The sequence below is a fragment of the Chanos chanos genome, chromosome 2, assembly GCF_902362185.1.
Source record: "Chanos chanos chromosome 2, fChaCha1.1, whole genome shotgun sequence".
Classification (NCBI taxonomy): Eukaryota; Metazoa; Chordata; class Actinopteri; order Gonorynchiformes; family Chanidae; genus Chanos; species Chanos chanos.
In genome coordinates, this window is record NC_044496.1 from 55924547 (window position 1) to 55940373 (window position 15827).

The 15827-nt window shown below is 40.7% G+C and overlaps 1 protein-coding gene across 1 annotated transcript; it reads left to right on the forward strand.

Annotated features, from left to right (window-relative positions):
• Nucleotides 1–1315: 1315 nt before the first annotated feature.
• neurog1 (neurogenin 1) lies at nt 1316–1975 on the forward strand. Its single transcript, XM_030766879.1, has one exon. It carries the CDS (start codon nt 1316–1318, stop codon nt 1973–1975), a length of 660 nt encoding a protein of 219 aa, XP_030622739.1.
• The last annotated feature ends 13852 nt before the right edge of the window (nt 1976–15827 follow it).

Below are 15827 nucleotides of genomic sequence, written 5' to 3' on the forward strand. Positions count from 1 at the left end.
GGGGCAAGGTGCTGAAAATGGAATAAATGGAATAATTAATGGACAATTGTATGGCTGTCTCATAAAGATGTCTTTAAATAAACCTTAAGGAATTGTGCATAAATTGTGCATAGCGTGGCAATATAATTTTATCACTGTCTTTCGTGACGGGAATTTCAATGAGGCTAAAACTGGGAAGAAAGTTGTGACGTCTCTTTGTGACACACTAAAATGTCTGGTCTGATTTGGGTTGAAAAGTTTATACAACAGAACACTCCACGACTCTTCATTGATCGGTCATTGTGGTTATTATTTCAAGAACGCAAATAGCCAGTTCAGCAGGCTGAATTTCATTACGAATTCACGTCGAAATATTTGTGATGAACGATTAATATTCCAGTGATCATTTTAATATGGGATGAAAACGCTTGCCTCTTGTAATTGTAACTTAACAATGCAGAAAGTTCTGTTAAGAGGAACAGTCCTCCCTCGCAATATAATTCCGCCTAGTGTATAATATAAATAAATAAGAGTGTCAAATTTAGAACCATCCGACTTGAACAGAGCTGATTGAGTTTTTAAGAGAGCACAATACAAATAATAAGGGACACTGTGAGATTTAAAAAAGAAAAGAATGAAAAAAAAAAAAAAAAACATTGTGTACATTGTAGGAACCCTACTTGGATGTCAAGCTGTGAAAAAAAGTCCAGCCGAACTTGTGGAGCGTGCCCGTGCCTCGAGGGCTAAGCACTTCAGTCATTTGGTCGTCCATCCTTTTCATTTTCCTCTAGAGGTTTAACTAAAAGTGGGCTTGGCCTTTGGTGGACAGATAGCAACAGTGCTGCTCGCGTGGCCGGGCAGCGCAACGGCGCTCCGATTGGCCAGTTGTGATTACAGGCACGCTTCAGAGAGCGAACAAACAACGGGCATAAATTATGCTAATGAGACGGTCGTGCGGCACGGGGCAGACCTGATGCAAGCCATTCATTCATCCTTCCCAAAATGCCACAGCGAGGGGGGTATGACTATTGTCTCATCAGGGTATATAAGGTAACTGAGGCCAGTCGTGTGCCAAGCTCACTGGCTCACACGAGCTGATTGAAGAGCAAAAGCAAGACAGACGCGTGCCTTCAACTCAGAAGTATACTATTTTAGGAGTTTGGCTCCCCTGACTCAAACCAACGTAGCCTTACAAGTTTTAAGAGGTAGGTGTCAGCATCACCAAATCACCCCAAGTGTGCATTGCTCAAGAATAACGCATAGACGTCTGTGACTCCACTCCTTGCATCACTATTAACCTCTTTAACTTTTTTTTACAGTTTTCAGGTCAACAACTATGTGCACCTCAATGGAAACAGTCTATTCAGACATGGACAGTTCCAGTTGTGACTACTCCTTTACGCATACAGACGACGAGGATTCACGCAGCAGTATCCAGGCAGCATCCCCTGCGTCTTCTTTTGGCAAGCCGGCATCTCCCCCCAGTAGCCTCCAGGAGACCACGGCTGAGCTTCAGCAAAAGAAGAAACGCAGAGGGCGGGCGAGGAACGAAGCTACTGTGCACGTAGTGAAGAAAAACAGGCGCTTGAAAGCGAATGACCGCGAAAGAAACCGGATGCACAACCTCAACGATGCTTTGGACACCTTGAGGAGCGTCCTCCCCGCTTTTCCGGACGACACCAAACTTACTAAGATCGAGACCCTGCGCTTCGCCCACAACTACATCTGGGCTCTGTCCGAGACCATTCGCATCGCAGATCAGCGCCAGAACAAGTCAAGGGACTCACCCCTTCTGCTACCCGGACTAAGCTGCGTGGCAGACGCTCCGAGTCCAAGCAGCGATGCTTGCTCGTGGGCGTCGAGCGCATCCTCCTCCTCGTCTTCTCCTTCCTATTGCACTTCAAACCCTGGCAGCCCGTCAACTATAGACGATTACGGATATCTGCAGACAGAAGCTGTTTATAGCTACCACAACTTCGTTCAAGGCATCTATTAGACCGATACTTGTCGTTATATCCCTGTAGCGGTGAAACAGTAGCGGCGAAAAGAGTAATGACAGAGCGCTCGTCTGTTTCTGTCACACTTTTTAGGATCCATGAGACAGCGTAGGCCTATATTTTAGGAATTCACTGTTTGCCTTAAATTGTGTCACATGTTTTATAGTACACTGTGTGTTTGGACATGTTATACACCGATATTCACAGATGAGAAAGTTTTTATTTTTATAACTTTGTACTGCCGAATTAAGTTTTCCTCTTGCCTTTGCACTTTTCCCTGCGCATCGATGAGCATAATAATTCCACTCGTCCGATCTGGACATCCATCTCTACTAAAAGATAATTATAACCGAAAAGAGAAAGACAAATTTGCTTTCGCCAACCAAGGTGAAAAGTCAATTTTACAATTTGTAGAGTGATAATACAAAAAAATGAGCGTGGAAATTCAGTTTCAACGCCGTGACAATAGACTGAAAGGCCGTCAAAAGACAATGGTCTGGCCTTATGCATTATTTGTTATGACCCTGTTCAGACCTGCTTAACGGAGAGACTTGATCCAGTGGAGTGGATCGTCCCTGCATTTACACCATTTGTATTTTTTATTTATTCAACCTAATGCTTTCATGTGAAAAAAAATGTATTTTTAATGTATATAAAGAGATTTATTCTATTATGTATTTACCTCAAAGTTTAAGTCCGGTGCAAACACTTTTTGTACAAATAAAATTATAACGTTTCTAAAAACAGTTATTTGAGTTTGTCTGGTCCATGTGAGATTAAGAATTTTGTTCCGGTGTGTGTGTGTGTGTGTTTGTGTGTGTGTGTGTAAGAGAGTGAGAGAGAGAGCGCGCAACTGGTGGATGATGATTATAATTTAATTTTCGTAAATCCGTTTATGATTTTCCACCCCACCGTCCAACCTCAATCCAACACCCCCGCTATTTTTCTACATAAGCACTACCCATCGCATCACAAGCCTTTATAACACTGAGTGACGTGAAGATAATTAGAAATGGAGCGTCTGTCAGCCTCTGTCCCCTGCGTGCGCTGAGACAATGAAGTTGTGACGCATTCATAAAATAACGGTTACAGCTGAACCGTGCATTGCAGCTGCAGGTGGATGCGCCAGTCGAGATTTATGATGCGCGTCGCGTCGTCTATCATGAAATCTGTTTACGTCTCACACATTAGACGCAACAGATCAATTAAACTTATCGCACATCGGGTGTTTTGGCGTTTTTGAGATTGATCCAGAGTGTTCGTTTAATTATCCATGTTTTGCGCGTCCTAAGTTTCGAGAAAGCAGGCAAAGGTGTTTCGAAATGTGACATACTATCTTGTAAAAAAAAACGTAATTTTGTATAAATCAGACTCCTCTCTTGACGCTGTGGATCGTGTCGACACACTTGCATAGTTCTGATGTATAGCTCAAAAGGTTTATTCTGGGCTCCTGGGCTCATTTGATTTCTGAGGGGGTTCAGGTTAAATCCTCTACTTGTGGGTTCCGCGTGAGGTCCGGCCAAGCTCTTGTATTTGCACGTGTCGGGGATGGACGAATAGAATAGAGGGCGCTGCCAGTCTCAGTGAGAGGCACATGCCATGCAACATGAAGAAAAAAAAAGCGCACAACTTGCATAGACATATACCCAAATGTCAATCCAGTGCTTTTAAATCTAGTGTTCAATTTCAGTAAAAAAAAAAAAAAAATCGGAACTTGTTTTCTGTGAAAAAGTTTTACGCTTGAGTGCAGTGATAGCTCGCTGCTTGGCACATTTATGCCACCTGTTTAGTCTTTCTTTTCCCCTCGCATCATAATCATTGCATTGCATCGTAACGGTGACGTAGCGATACATGCACGCATGTATATAAATTTGTCTTTGTTCCCAGCAACAGAAGCATGAATAACAGCCGTCATAAACGGCGGGCGCTATACTGAATGTACACCTGCAAATCCATTACTGCCAGGTCAGTAGTCTCATTGGCTGAGCTGAAATTTAGGCTCATAGCAGTTGCACAAGCACATTGGAAAAAAAGGCAGTGAGTCTATCCTTTCTCCGACGAACTCAAATAAAAAAAAACATTTGATATGTCGTTTCTTGTGTTTTGCTTTACACTCGTTATATACTTCCGAAGTGGCTGATTCAGTTAGTTTGATTTGCTGGCATCGTAACGGAGTTTTCGAACTTATATTTTGTATACAGGAATACATATTTCTCCCCCAAAAAAGAAGAAAAAAATCGTTTTTTTCTTGGTACAACTACAACGCGATGATGAGGCAATGAAAAAAATTACCGTCATGAAAATCTGCCCCATTTTCTACCACTTTTGGTCTTTTATCCTTTTTTAAATGTCTAATTATTTCACATTTTCAGAATAGAGTTTCAATGAAAGGCCAATTCATTTCTCCAAAAAGCTTTATTTCTATTGTTCGCAGGGTGCAAAATACTCAAAAATGAGACTTAAAGATTGTGCCCGGTCCCCTCCCCCTCTTCCCTAAGGGCTGAAAGCCCATATCAGTGCAGCGGAGCTTATACTGGGTCAGAGGTCACACCAGGGCAGGAGACCCCTCACCTCCCAAGGAGACGGCCTCACATGTCAATGGACACAAAAACATCAAAACATCCTATGTGTTTGTACAGCCATGTGCACACAGCTACACCTCCCAGCACTGCACAGACAAGGCTTAGCGAGGTCTTTATGCCCGAGGATGAATGTATCCTTGAACTTTTTCTGTCAGTCCAGCAAATCAGTCAACCAGTGAATCCATTTGTATGAATAAATAAAAGTTTGTTGAATTTTGCAGGTGTTGGCATTTGAGATTGAGCCTTTGCTGACATTTAACCGTTAAAGAGCAGTTAGAATTGGTCTTAATATCAGGGCTGGTAAAAATATGTAGCTCCTTCTAGAATGTTCTGTGATAAAAAAAAAAGGGAAAAACTCTGTCCACAAAATGTCTTATTGTCATAATAATTTGAGTTTGACACTTTTTCTTTATTGTTTTATTGTTGTTGTTGTTGTTGTTGTTGTTGTTTTTAAAGAGCATTTTTTCCCTTCTGTGAAAATAAGGATTCACATGTTGCATCATGGCAGACATTATCAGGTTGTATTTAAAACGAATCATTTGAGATTGCATAATTGCACCAACATTGGGAGAAAATCTTTACTGTACCACTTTTTTTTTTTTCGTCTAACCTACCATTTTTAAATATAGATCAGAGCGAGATGATCAGGACGTTAGAGCTCTTCAGAGTCCTTTACTCTCAGGACTGAGAGAGCCGCGGCTGGGCGGAAAGAACCAGGCTCAGCTGGTTGAGGAGTGACAGACTGTCTTCACAAGATGAACGAGTTCTCTCAGCCCACACTTAACTGGAAAGCCAGGGAGACATGAGGCAGTACTAAAGAGTCAATACAGGAACTAATTAAACAATAACCACACATTAATGACTGACAGAGATTTTGTGGCAGGACAGAAATGGATGAGGAGAGCCAGTCTGAAAGAGCGGTGGGTGAAAAGAGGCCGACATTTATTTTGCAAAGGATCAGTCAGTATAAGTCATTATACTACTTTCTGCAGTCAGCCGACTGCAGCATAATAAAACAAGCAAACTCATAAATAAATTAATAAACGTTTTTTCATATGGTGAACGAATTGTGTGCATGTGTGTGTGCATGTGTGTGTGTGTGCATGTGTGTGTGCGTGTGTGTGTGTGTGTGTGTGTGTGTGTGTGTGTGCATGTGTGATACTTAAAGTGTAATACTTATTAGTTCCCATGTTTTCTTTGTGGGATGAAGCACTGATAAGCATTAATAATGATGTCAGTCATATGCAATCTAGGCACAAAATTCCACAAGTTTTTAAAAAATTTTTAGTATTCTAAGGAAGAGTTTTTGTGAGCATCTTGCCTTTTCACTAATAAAAATATGTGGTGTTAATGAAAATACACGCCATGTGAAAAAATACTGCGTAAAATATTTATCTAAAAAGATAAAGGCTAAGCTTTATGAAGTGGAAAGCCTTATGAGTGTATATGGAGACTGACTGATGTGAATGGAATCTGATGTATATGTTTAAGTGAGCTGCAGAAAGAAACCTCATCACCACCTGTCCCTGTTTGCTTGTTTTACGTTGCCGGATACTGCCTTGATGAACCCCAGAGTTGTGAGAATAATCTTTTTTTTTTTTGTGGCATGATGCCAAACAGGGGGATTAGCAGAGGAGTGTGGACATCTCTGTGGACCTGCCCTCTGTAAACCCCATTTTAAGATCAGTTCAATCCCTCCACTTAGCACCCAAGCAGAGGCCTTCACACCTTAACTCTTGATGGGCCCTTAAGGAGCTTCCGACAGGCATGTGGAGCGATTAGGACGGCTAATGATTTGTTGAGACAATAGAAGATTATTTTCTGTCCGATTAAAGGTTTTGAGTATCAGAAAGTGCTTGTTGCAGATTGGCTATAAATTGCTAACATATATCTAAACACGCATTCAGAAGGACAGGACCAAAAAAGAAAAAGAAATGAATCACTTAAAATGTACACTGAAATGCATATGCACTGTTAATTACATTCATAACATTTGAACATATCTGATTTTAAGAGCCGACTGAGATAAATATCTTCACAGAGGCAATCAAGTTACCCATCGATAAAAGTGGGTCTAAACAATGCTAACTGTGGCCACACTGAAACACTATTGATCCTATTGTAAATTCCTCTACATTGTTCTCAATTTGTAAACCTACTTTATATGCTTTGTCTGATGGACTCAAAGCTTCCACATCGGGGACACCCCCCCCCCCCCCCCCCTCCTCCAGCAGCCCCCCCATAGCCTGTTTTACAACAGAGCAACTTCTTTTTGTCCTCACCTATCCAAGAACTGGAGCCAAAGTGAGTTAGGAATGTCAGAAGTCAAAGGAGATGTTTTGGACCCTATTCCCTGTGACGATGGAGAGCTTCTTCCCCATCTTTTCCATATTCTGCATTGGCCCCCATGTTCCTCCGCCTAGACTCTTACAGTGTTTATGAGGAAGGAAACAAGCTAATTAGGGTTTTATACTTTGTCCCCAGGCGAAAATGCTTCTCCTCAGGGGAAGGTACTACCACCGGTGAAGTTTGGCCTAAAGCACATCCCTTTTCTGAAAATTAGCCCTGTTGTTTAGGATGCTAATGTTAGCAAGATGTCATTTTTGATTTGCAAATGAGTGAGAATAAAAACAGGTTGCGCTCAGGGCATGAGTTTTACAGATAAAAGTCACGGTCACCTGTGGGGCAGGAAATTAGGCACCCAAAAAGTAAAAATACACTGCACTGCATGCGTGTCCTCTTTTCACTTAAAGAAGAAGGTTAAATTAGAGACGAAGACAGCACTTATTACATGTTTATATTGGTATCGGTCACTACATACTATATAGACAAATCAGTAGAACGTCATATTTTATCAAATGGAGAGTGCCTTCAACCCCCCCCCCCACCCCCCAGAAACAGAAATAACCTGAAGCAAGACCTTGGAGAGGGACTTGAGTGAGGACAATGATTCGTTTACATGTAACAGGTAGTTTGGTGACAATATAATGCATTACCGCGGAGGCTGCATCGTTTGTTCAGTTATTTGAGATGCATTCACCACACCTGCATTGAAAGGAAGACAGTGAGTGCAGATGTTCCTCTATGATTAGGCATATGTCACCCATAACCTGAGGAAGAGGCTGTCCCTCTGTTTTGGGGCTTGAAAAGTCCACTTAAGAACGAGAGGCAGACAAAGAGACAGAGGGTTCTTGCCTAAGGGCTGACTGTTCCAAGTGACTGCCTGCAGTATGTAAAGATATCTTGTCTTCATTTGTAATGGAAAGCCATGAACACACAGACACACACATAAACACACACACACTTACACACACACCTTCAGATGGTCTCCAAACCCAAAATCACAGACACACGGTTACTCAAATTCTCACACACGAATGATTGTACACACACACACACACACACACACACACATGCACACACACACACACACACACTTCATTCACCTTATGATTTAAATGGCTCGCATTAAAAAAAAGTTTATTAATTTATTTAATGAGTTTGCTTGTTTTATTATGCTGCAGTCGGCTGACTGCAGAAAGTAGTATAATGACTTATACTGACTGATCCTTTGCTAAATGAATGACAGCTTCTTTTCACCCACTGTTCTTCCAGACACACACACAGAGTTCTGTCATGTTATGAGTGTTGCCTTTATTTAAGGAGATGATACCAGGAATAGTTGAGTACAGTTGTTGTTTTTCATAAAATAAAATCCTTTTGGATGTCTTTGCTGAACAAAAAATTTCAGTTGAGTATATCACCGTCTTCTCTGTAGCACACCTATTCAAGTTACAATTTGTTTGAAACGGATGCAAAATGTCAGAAGCTTTGTGGTGGGTGGCAGCAGGTTACGAGTGCTCTCGAGCATGTGAAGGGCTATCTAATGAGGCTTGAGTGGGTTTGTAGAGTAGGGGAGGAGAGAGAGAGAGAGAGAGGGAGAGAGAGAGAGAGAGAGAGAGAGAGAGGGAGAGAGAGAGAGAGAGAGGGAGAGAGAGAGAGAGAGGGCTGGAGGTGCTCCTACCTGAATTGATACGCACTGTCACCTTGGGCTAACCCGTCCCTCCTCTCCAACGCTGCCCTTTCTCTGAGGCCGAGAGAGGAAAAACGAGATGCTTCAAGGCCCACAGTGGCAGCACACAGTCACAGGAAAGTGTCAATCAAAAGGGTAACCATGCAGCTTCCCCATATGCAGACTTTGATTCCTCAGCAAATAGATGGCTTTTTAACCCCTGCCACCCCCCCCCACCCCCAGCTCCCACTCTTCAGGCAGCTCCTCAGAGACCCCAGATAAAAATCAAGGAAATTCAATCCAAGCCAGTCCTTTGGATAAACAGATGTGATTTCCCCCTCCCCTCCTCTCTCCCTCTCAGTGCATATGAGATAACCTCTCTCCCTCCTCTTCCAATCTCTGTCTAACCCTGCACCTGTACTAATTCTTCAACGCAACAGCCAAGACAGATAGCCTGGCCCAGGTCTGCTCTATACTGAACACTTCCAAAACAGCACCAGCATCCGGTTAATTAATTTTAAGGTGAATGGCTAAGATTAATGGCATAGGTCAGACAATTATGTTCTCTAAGATAGGGTAAAGGCACAGTTACCCTTAAAAGCTTACACAGGTGACCTGCAACCTTCTTAGATTTGTGACAAAAAGCATGTTTTATAAGAAATGTTGCATCACAAAATATGAACAAAATGTAATTAATTAATAAATGTCTTATAATAAATATTCTGAGTATGCCGACAATCATCGTATAATTAGATGTTTATTTTATAATAAAAGTCACTCTCTATTTTTCATTATTTCCTCTAGAAAATAAACCTTACATGTACATAAAATTTGAAGAAACCAAAATTTCTTTGTGTGAAATGACAGTTCATGTACATGGTTTCTGAATGAGAACAGACCCAGAGGTCAATAACAACTATTAAAAAAAATAATAACAATTGAGCAGTTTCAGGAAAACCTAAGCCAGATACACAAAACCAATTGTCCTCGAGGGACAGCGTGCGTGGGTCTCTGAGCAGCCATAATCAGTGATGCATTAGAGTCCCTCCATCAACACAGAGTCAATTAATGCTCTCAAACTCACAAAGTCCCTCTGATCTGTTGGAAAAAAGGATTCATATGAATAACATTGTATATTGATAAATGGTCTATGTACAATTTTTCAAACATAAAATGCTATTTAAACATTCAGTTCCCCTTTAAATTATACATTTAAATAATTTAATTATGCCCTTTTGACTATTTTTGAACAGATGTGTTATTGTTAAAATGGAGAACAAATTCTATTTAAAAAAAAAAAAATGTATTGTATGTATGTATGTATTCTATTCTGACTCTCATTTTAGTGTTGTCTTGACTTCTAAAGCACAGTGAGCTCTCACCAGGCTCTGTATGTACTCTCTGAACTCCTCTCTAAGGGCCATCTCTCTGTTTTACTGTCTGGGGCCATTACTAGGGCCAGGCTGGGTGCTTTTTATGAGAACTTAATCAGGGCTGTGGAGGTCAAGCCCTCCTCCTTGTCTTCAACAATTGCCATGAAATTCTTAATGTCCACACAGCCAAGGGATCCCCAAATTTTCAAAGTGTCATCCAGAGGGCGACGGGCACTGGCTGTGTGTGTGTGTGTGTGTGTGTCTCTCTCCACTGCCCCCCTCTCCACACACATCCACCCATCTTGCTGAGGCTCAGGGTGTTCAGAAGTTGAAGGTGCAGTCAGGCTACAGCTGAACCCATGACCTCTGTAGACTGTGGAGAGGAGCAATTTCCAGGGCCATAAAAACAACCATGGCAACAGTGATGCTGCCTGTGGTGCAATGGGGGCCTCAAGTTCTACCACCAATTAAAAAAGAAATACACAAAACGAACAGTATATAATCAGAGATGAGCTCTGTTGGCGTATCGGTGGATTGAGAATAAATATGCAAAAATGACTTGTCTGTAACATTTAGAATGGAATGGCTCGACTAAATTCAACACTGCAAAATGTTTAGTTGTTTTGTGAGAGATGTGGTCTAACTATGCTATAGTCTGAAGAGTTCTTGTTAAAAAAAAAAAAAAACATACAGAAAGACCCTGTTGCGGGATTTTGTAAGAGAGTTCCATATTTTATCGAAATTTCAAAATCCAAATCTTTTTATTTTTTTCTTTCTTTCCCTCATATTACCAAGGGCAAGAGACCCACTGCCAGTTAAATAATGAATCCTGTTTTCCACCTTACATAATAAAACTGAATCCCATCCCATTCATATGGACTTCTCTTTTAGTTTTTGAAAGTTTTTTTGTTAAAATTCACCATGAAGAAAAGTATAAATCAGACATTTAAGTTAGCCTGCTGCATTGTCAAACAATGCCTTGAGAAGAAGAGAAGAAGAGAGTGACGCCATAATGTAAAATAGTTAAAAGCTTATTAGAGCCATTGAATGGCAGCGTGATTTCCACTTTGTTTCGGAACACCCAGGGCTCAGCCTTTCAAGTGATTGTGAAGGGGGGCAATTCAAATCTCTTTGGGTCCATATGAATGAAGGTCTCTTAAAGCTCTTTTATAAGCCAGCAAATGCCCCACAGGCGTATGCCCTTTAGCTCCATTACTGATTTACCAAAAGCATTCATCTCTAGCCTTCTGCTTCTCCTCTTCCATTGTTCTCTCCAGCCACCATAGCACCTGACAACTCTAGCACCAGGCTCCTCTGCACTGCGACTTAAAATCGCGTAGGCCCTGGAATCAGCTAAAAAAAAAAAAAAACAATATTGCTGTATCTCTTTTCGTTTTCTCCTTCTCGCTCTCTTTTTCTTTTTTCTTTTTTGCAAAATCTCACATTTTGAAAAAGAAAAAAAGATGACTGTAGAGTGTGGAGTGATTGATTCTCTTCAGCCACAGGGTATAACGTTTGGTAATGTTAACATAAATAGCTGAATGGGGCAGTGCTTCTCTGGACAGAAAGGGGAGGCTTGATCCTTTTCTTTCTTTTAGCTCAGATAAAGGGGTGAAAAAAATTCCAAGTGGGCCCATTGCCTCTATACTTAGATTAATTAGGGCCCCCTTCAAGAGCTATTCAGTCCGGTTCTAAAATAGGCTTCCAAGTTACATTATGTAAAGTTTTTCAGAGTGATTTGCATTTGTTTGTGTGGTTGTGGCTAGTGTTGAGCAGCACTTGGAAAGAGACAAAGAGAAATAAAAAAAAACAAAGAGAAGTGAAAATATTCTTTTAATGGGTTTGTACAATGTTCTATACTGTTTTCCTTGCTCATTCATGTTAACAGCTCTCCAGGCAAGGAGAACTTTGAAAAGGGTAAAAAGGGTAGCTATCATACCAAATACATCATCTTTAGGGGAAGCTAACGCATGTTTTTCTTCATATGGATCATGCAAATCCCCTTGATTTTTTTTTTACCCTTTTAAAATATGTGTCAAATGGCAGGTTAGTCTGGAGAACATAAAAAATACCTATTACTTCATACTGCTCTGATTTATATATATATATATATATATATATATATATTTTTTCCTTCCCCGATGTTCAGTGGGGTAAGTACTTTTCCAGTGAATTACTTTTTCCAGGTTTTCCACATATGCCCCTTGCATGAATGCTCTATTCGAAATTAAAATCAATTCGAATCAGTTCATCAATCTCAAAGGTTCATCTGTTTAATATTTAGTATCAGAAAAGACATTTCTTGAAAAGAGAGAGAGAGAAGGTTATTACAGAGAAGTTGCCTTGAGGGAAACATAAACAAAAACATTTTTCCAGCACAAGTTTCTATCACAGAACAATCTCACTATCCTAGATGCTAAAAAAACCAACAATACAAAACTGCACCCAAATCAGATTTTTTTTGTCTGTTAAACTAGTTTACAGTGAAAACTAGTTTCTAGTGAAGAAGGTGGTTGTTTTAGGTGTCTGGTTTGGATCTGTAGACAGTACTAACAGAGGCAGGCGGTAGTTTGCATCTCAATACAAATTTAAGTACAAAAATGTGTGACCCCTGAGGGCACAGATTTCAATTTTAATTCCAGACTCACTACAAGTGAATGGAGTCTGGTCATAATTAAGTCTGGACGGCTAGTGTCAATAACACATTCTATTAACATTATTACGGCTCAGTAAAAAAAAAAAAACGATTTGGCCTCGAGCAATCACACTTCCCTCACTACAAAACCCAAAGCGATTTTTCTAACTGTTCTGATTCAGAAACTTAAAAGTCTTCGAAGCAGCACATGGGCTAGACCACTGAGATATTAAACACAATACTTTCACTTCAGAAATTGTCCACTACAGAAAATATTGTGGAGAGCATTCACCCCTATTGTGATACCAAAAATTCGGTTTACTTCTCAGCTTATATTTTTTGAAAAAAATGCATCACCTGTTGCATTGTAGTGCTAGGGTCCTTCTTAACACACACTCCAAAGATGAGAGCTTAGGGGATAGTTGCCTTGGATTTACATTTAGCATGTACCATACTCATACAAATGAATTACATGTAACACTTCAGCACAGCCGTGGGTGGGAGTCCGAGAAATTAAGGTAAAATGAAGTGTACACCTGTGGTATATCAGTTTATATGATGCTGTACTGTAATCCTTCACAGTCAATCTGTGTGGTAATAATGCATAGTGTTGGTAATAGGCTATTTTATAGTATTGTATGGAACATATTCATTGGTACGACATGAATGTAAACCACACGAACACAACCTCCTCTGCGCGTGAAGTCAAATATGAAGTCGTGCTGAGAATTCAAAGAGTTTAAAGGTTAGTTCAGTTATTACGCAAAACAACAACAACAAAAAATTAAAGTAGTTCAATTATGTCACACTAGGTTACTGTAACATATTTTACTTTTCAAAAGGTCTGCCTGTTGGTGAGCCTAATTTGTAAAGTGTAAGTTGAATCAATTTACGCTGAAGCCAGTTAGCATTAATCTTGCCAGGATACCACATTAAACTGATTGGAGAAATTTGCCTTTGTCTAAATACAGGTCATTAAGAGCATAAGCTAAGTAGATATGATTATATATTTGAACTATTAATCGTATAACCAGGACAGCAGTTGCGAATAGAATAAGATTTTTGGCATTTATTTATTAGAAAATTTACTCACCTTTCTCTGTTGATACCCTCAATAAAGTTAGTCTTACTCAGTCTGAGCTAGATGGCTAGCTAAGTTTTTTGAGATATGTGTCTTGAGTGTGTAGAGTTATCATTAAGTTGCAATTTCTGTACCTTAAAAAGAAAGGCACTGATTAAATCAGTTTGACTGTTTTCCATGTTGAATTTGACGTGTTTCCAAAATTTCTTCCCATTTAGTGAAATCAGTGCTTTTGTTTGCCTAGCACAGTATTCCTGGACTAACCAAACTCACATTAGCCAAGTGTGTCAACATTACTACTCTGCCTGAGTATTCATTTATAACACACTCTACTACTGTCAGAGTATATGTCATGACCCACAAGTGATTCACATTCATCGTTCTCTGTTTTTGGGTTGTGTTTTACTTGGATGTACTGAGTGAAATGATGCCCTGTATGTAAATCAAATTTAAAAGGAATATAAAGCCTATAATTTCTCCTGTTTCAGTGGTTGAATTTCTGCCGCTGTATCATATATCAAGTTCCCATTTCCAGATCCAGATTACTTAACTATGGTAATGCTCAAATATAATAGTTAAGAACATTTAGTCTGCCGAAAGGGTAAATAAATGTGCTCGCCACAAATTTACCAAATGCGCACTCTTCATCCAAAACCTGATTTTAAGTCAAACATCAGGCAGGTACAAGTGATGAACAAAGACAGCAGAACCGAAAGGTTTCATTTCAGTGACTGGAAACATGAACCGTTCACTGAAAGAAACGTATCAGGATCTAGATTTCATGACAAAAAATCAATAAATATGTGTCTGATATCTACTTTGCATTTTGATGTACATCAACTGAATATGCTCAGCAACACCGAGAAAGGAGTTTGATCAAACTGGTGTCCAACACATAAGAAGGCCTACATATATCAGCATATACAAGGCATGACACAAGCACACACAATACACACATATCGGCAGTCAGTCAGCTGCAGAAATGCAATTAGGACTCGAATGATCTTTACATTAGATATGGCAACTCAATGATCTATCACGGAAGAGCGGTCCGTGTCGGCTTAATCCTTGTCCCTTTCTCATGGGGTGTGGGTGCATGCCTGGCACGGGAGTCAACATGGGATCAGCGGAGCAGTGTGAAGAAAGGCCTCTTGGGCAGGAGAGGGACAACAGAGGGATAGTGTGCATATCAGAGAACAGGGGTAAATGGAGAGAGAGAGAGAGAGAGAGGGAGAGAGGGAGAGAGGGAGAGAGGCAGCCCTGCACTAAACAAAGTGCCTGGGCATGGTGTTAGTAAGGGGATTGGGCTGGCAAGGCTGCTTAATACCGAGCCACGATTAAGAACACAAAGGGCTGGGATGAAGCGGCGTGAATGGAGGCCGTGTGTCCCAGATCACATAAGAGTCTTAGAGCTGGGGGGTTGGATTAAGTCACCCCCCCCCCCCCCCCCCCCCCCCCAAAAAAAAAAAAAACTCCCCAACCCCACCTCACCTCACCCCCTCCAAGTGAAAGTGTCTGGGAAGAGAAGGAGGAGGCGGCAGCCTCCCTCCTTAATTGCATTTCGTATTCAGCCGCAGCAAACGGCTGCAGCCAAGGGGATGTGCTGTGGAATGGGCGACGTCTTAAAACCAGGGTTAAGTCGAAGCTCAGGAAAAAATGGAAGGACACGTTTTGCTTTTTCGTCTGAATGGCAAATCCGCAGCACGCAGCGTCCAAGGCCTGTTTGACAGACATTCGATTTTTGGAACTTTAAAACGTTGTTGTGCATTGGAAACTTTGTGTTTCTCTTGCTCGAGTGGAAGTCCGTGTGGTTATTTGCTTTGGCCCATCAATAGCGAATGTGCAGCACCTGCCATTGGTGTGATGCTTCTATTATGAAGCGTTTTGGATGACATGAATCACATAACATCCCTCAAAACAGCAAGATGTAACTCTCACGCTTTCTTTTCCACGCAAGGGTTTTTTAACATATATACATTTGAAAGGCATTCATTCAAAACTGGTGTCTATTCCTGTCAGAAGCTTCTCAACATTTGACTAATGGGCAAAACTTGTGGATGCACTCTTATAGCATTGCCCTCAGTGAGAATCTGAAAAATAATCTTTTCTAGAACATTCATACAAGAACAAACCCATGGCAAAAACGGGGCTGTTGTACTAGTTTGCAA

Excerpts from the sequence above, each read along its gene's own strand:
- neurog1 (XM_030766879.1), top strand. The coding sequence starts at position 1,316 with ATGTGCACCTCAATGGAAACAGTCTATTCAGACATGGACAGTTCCAGT.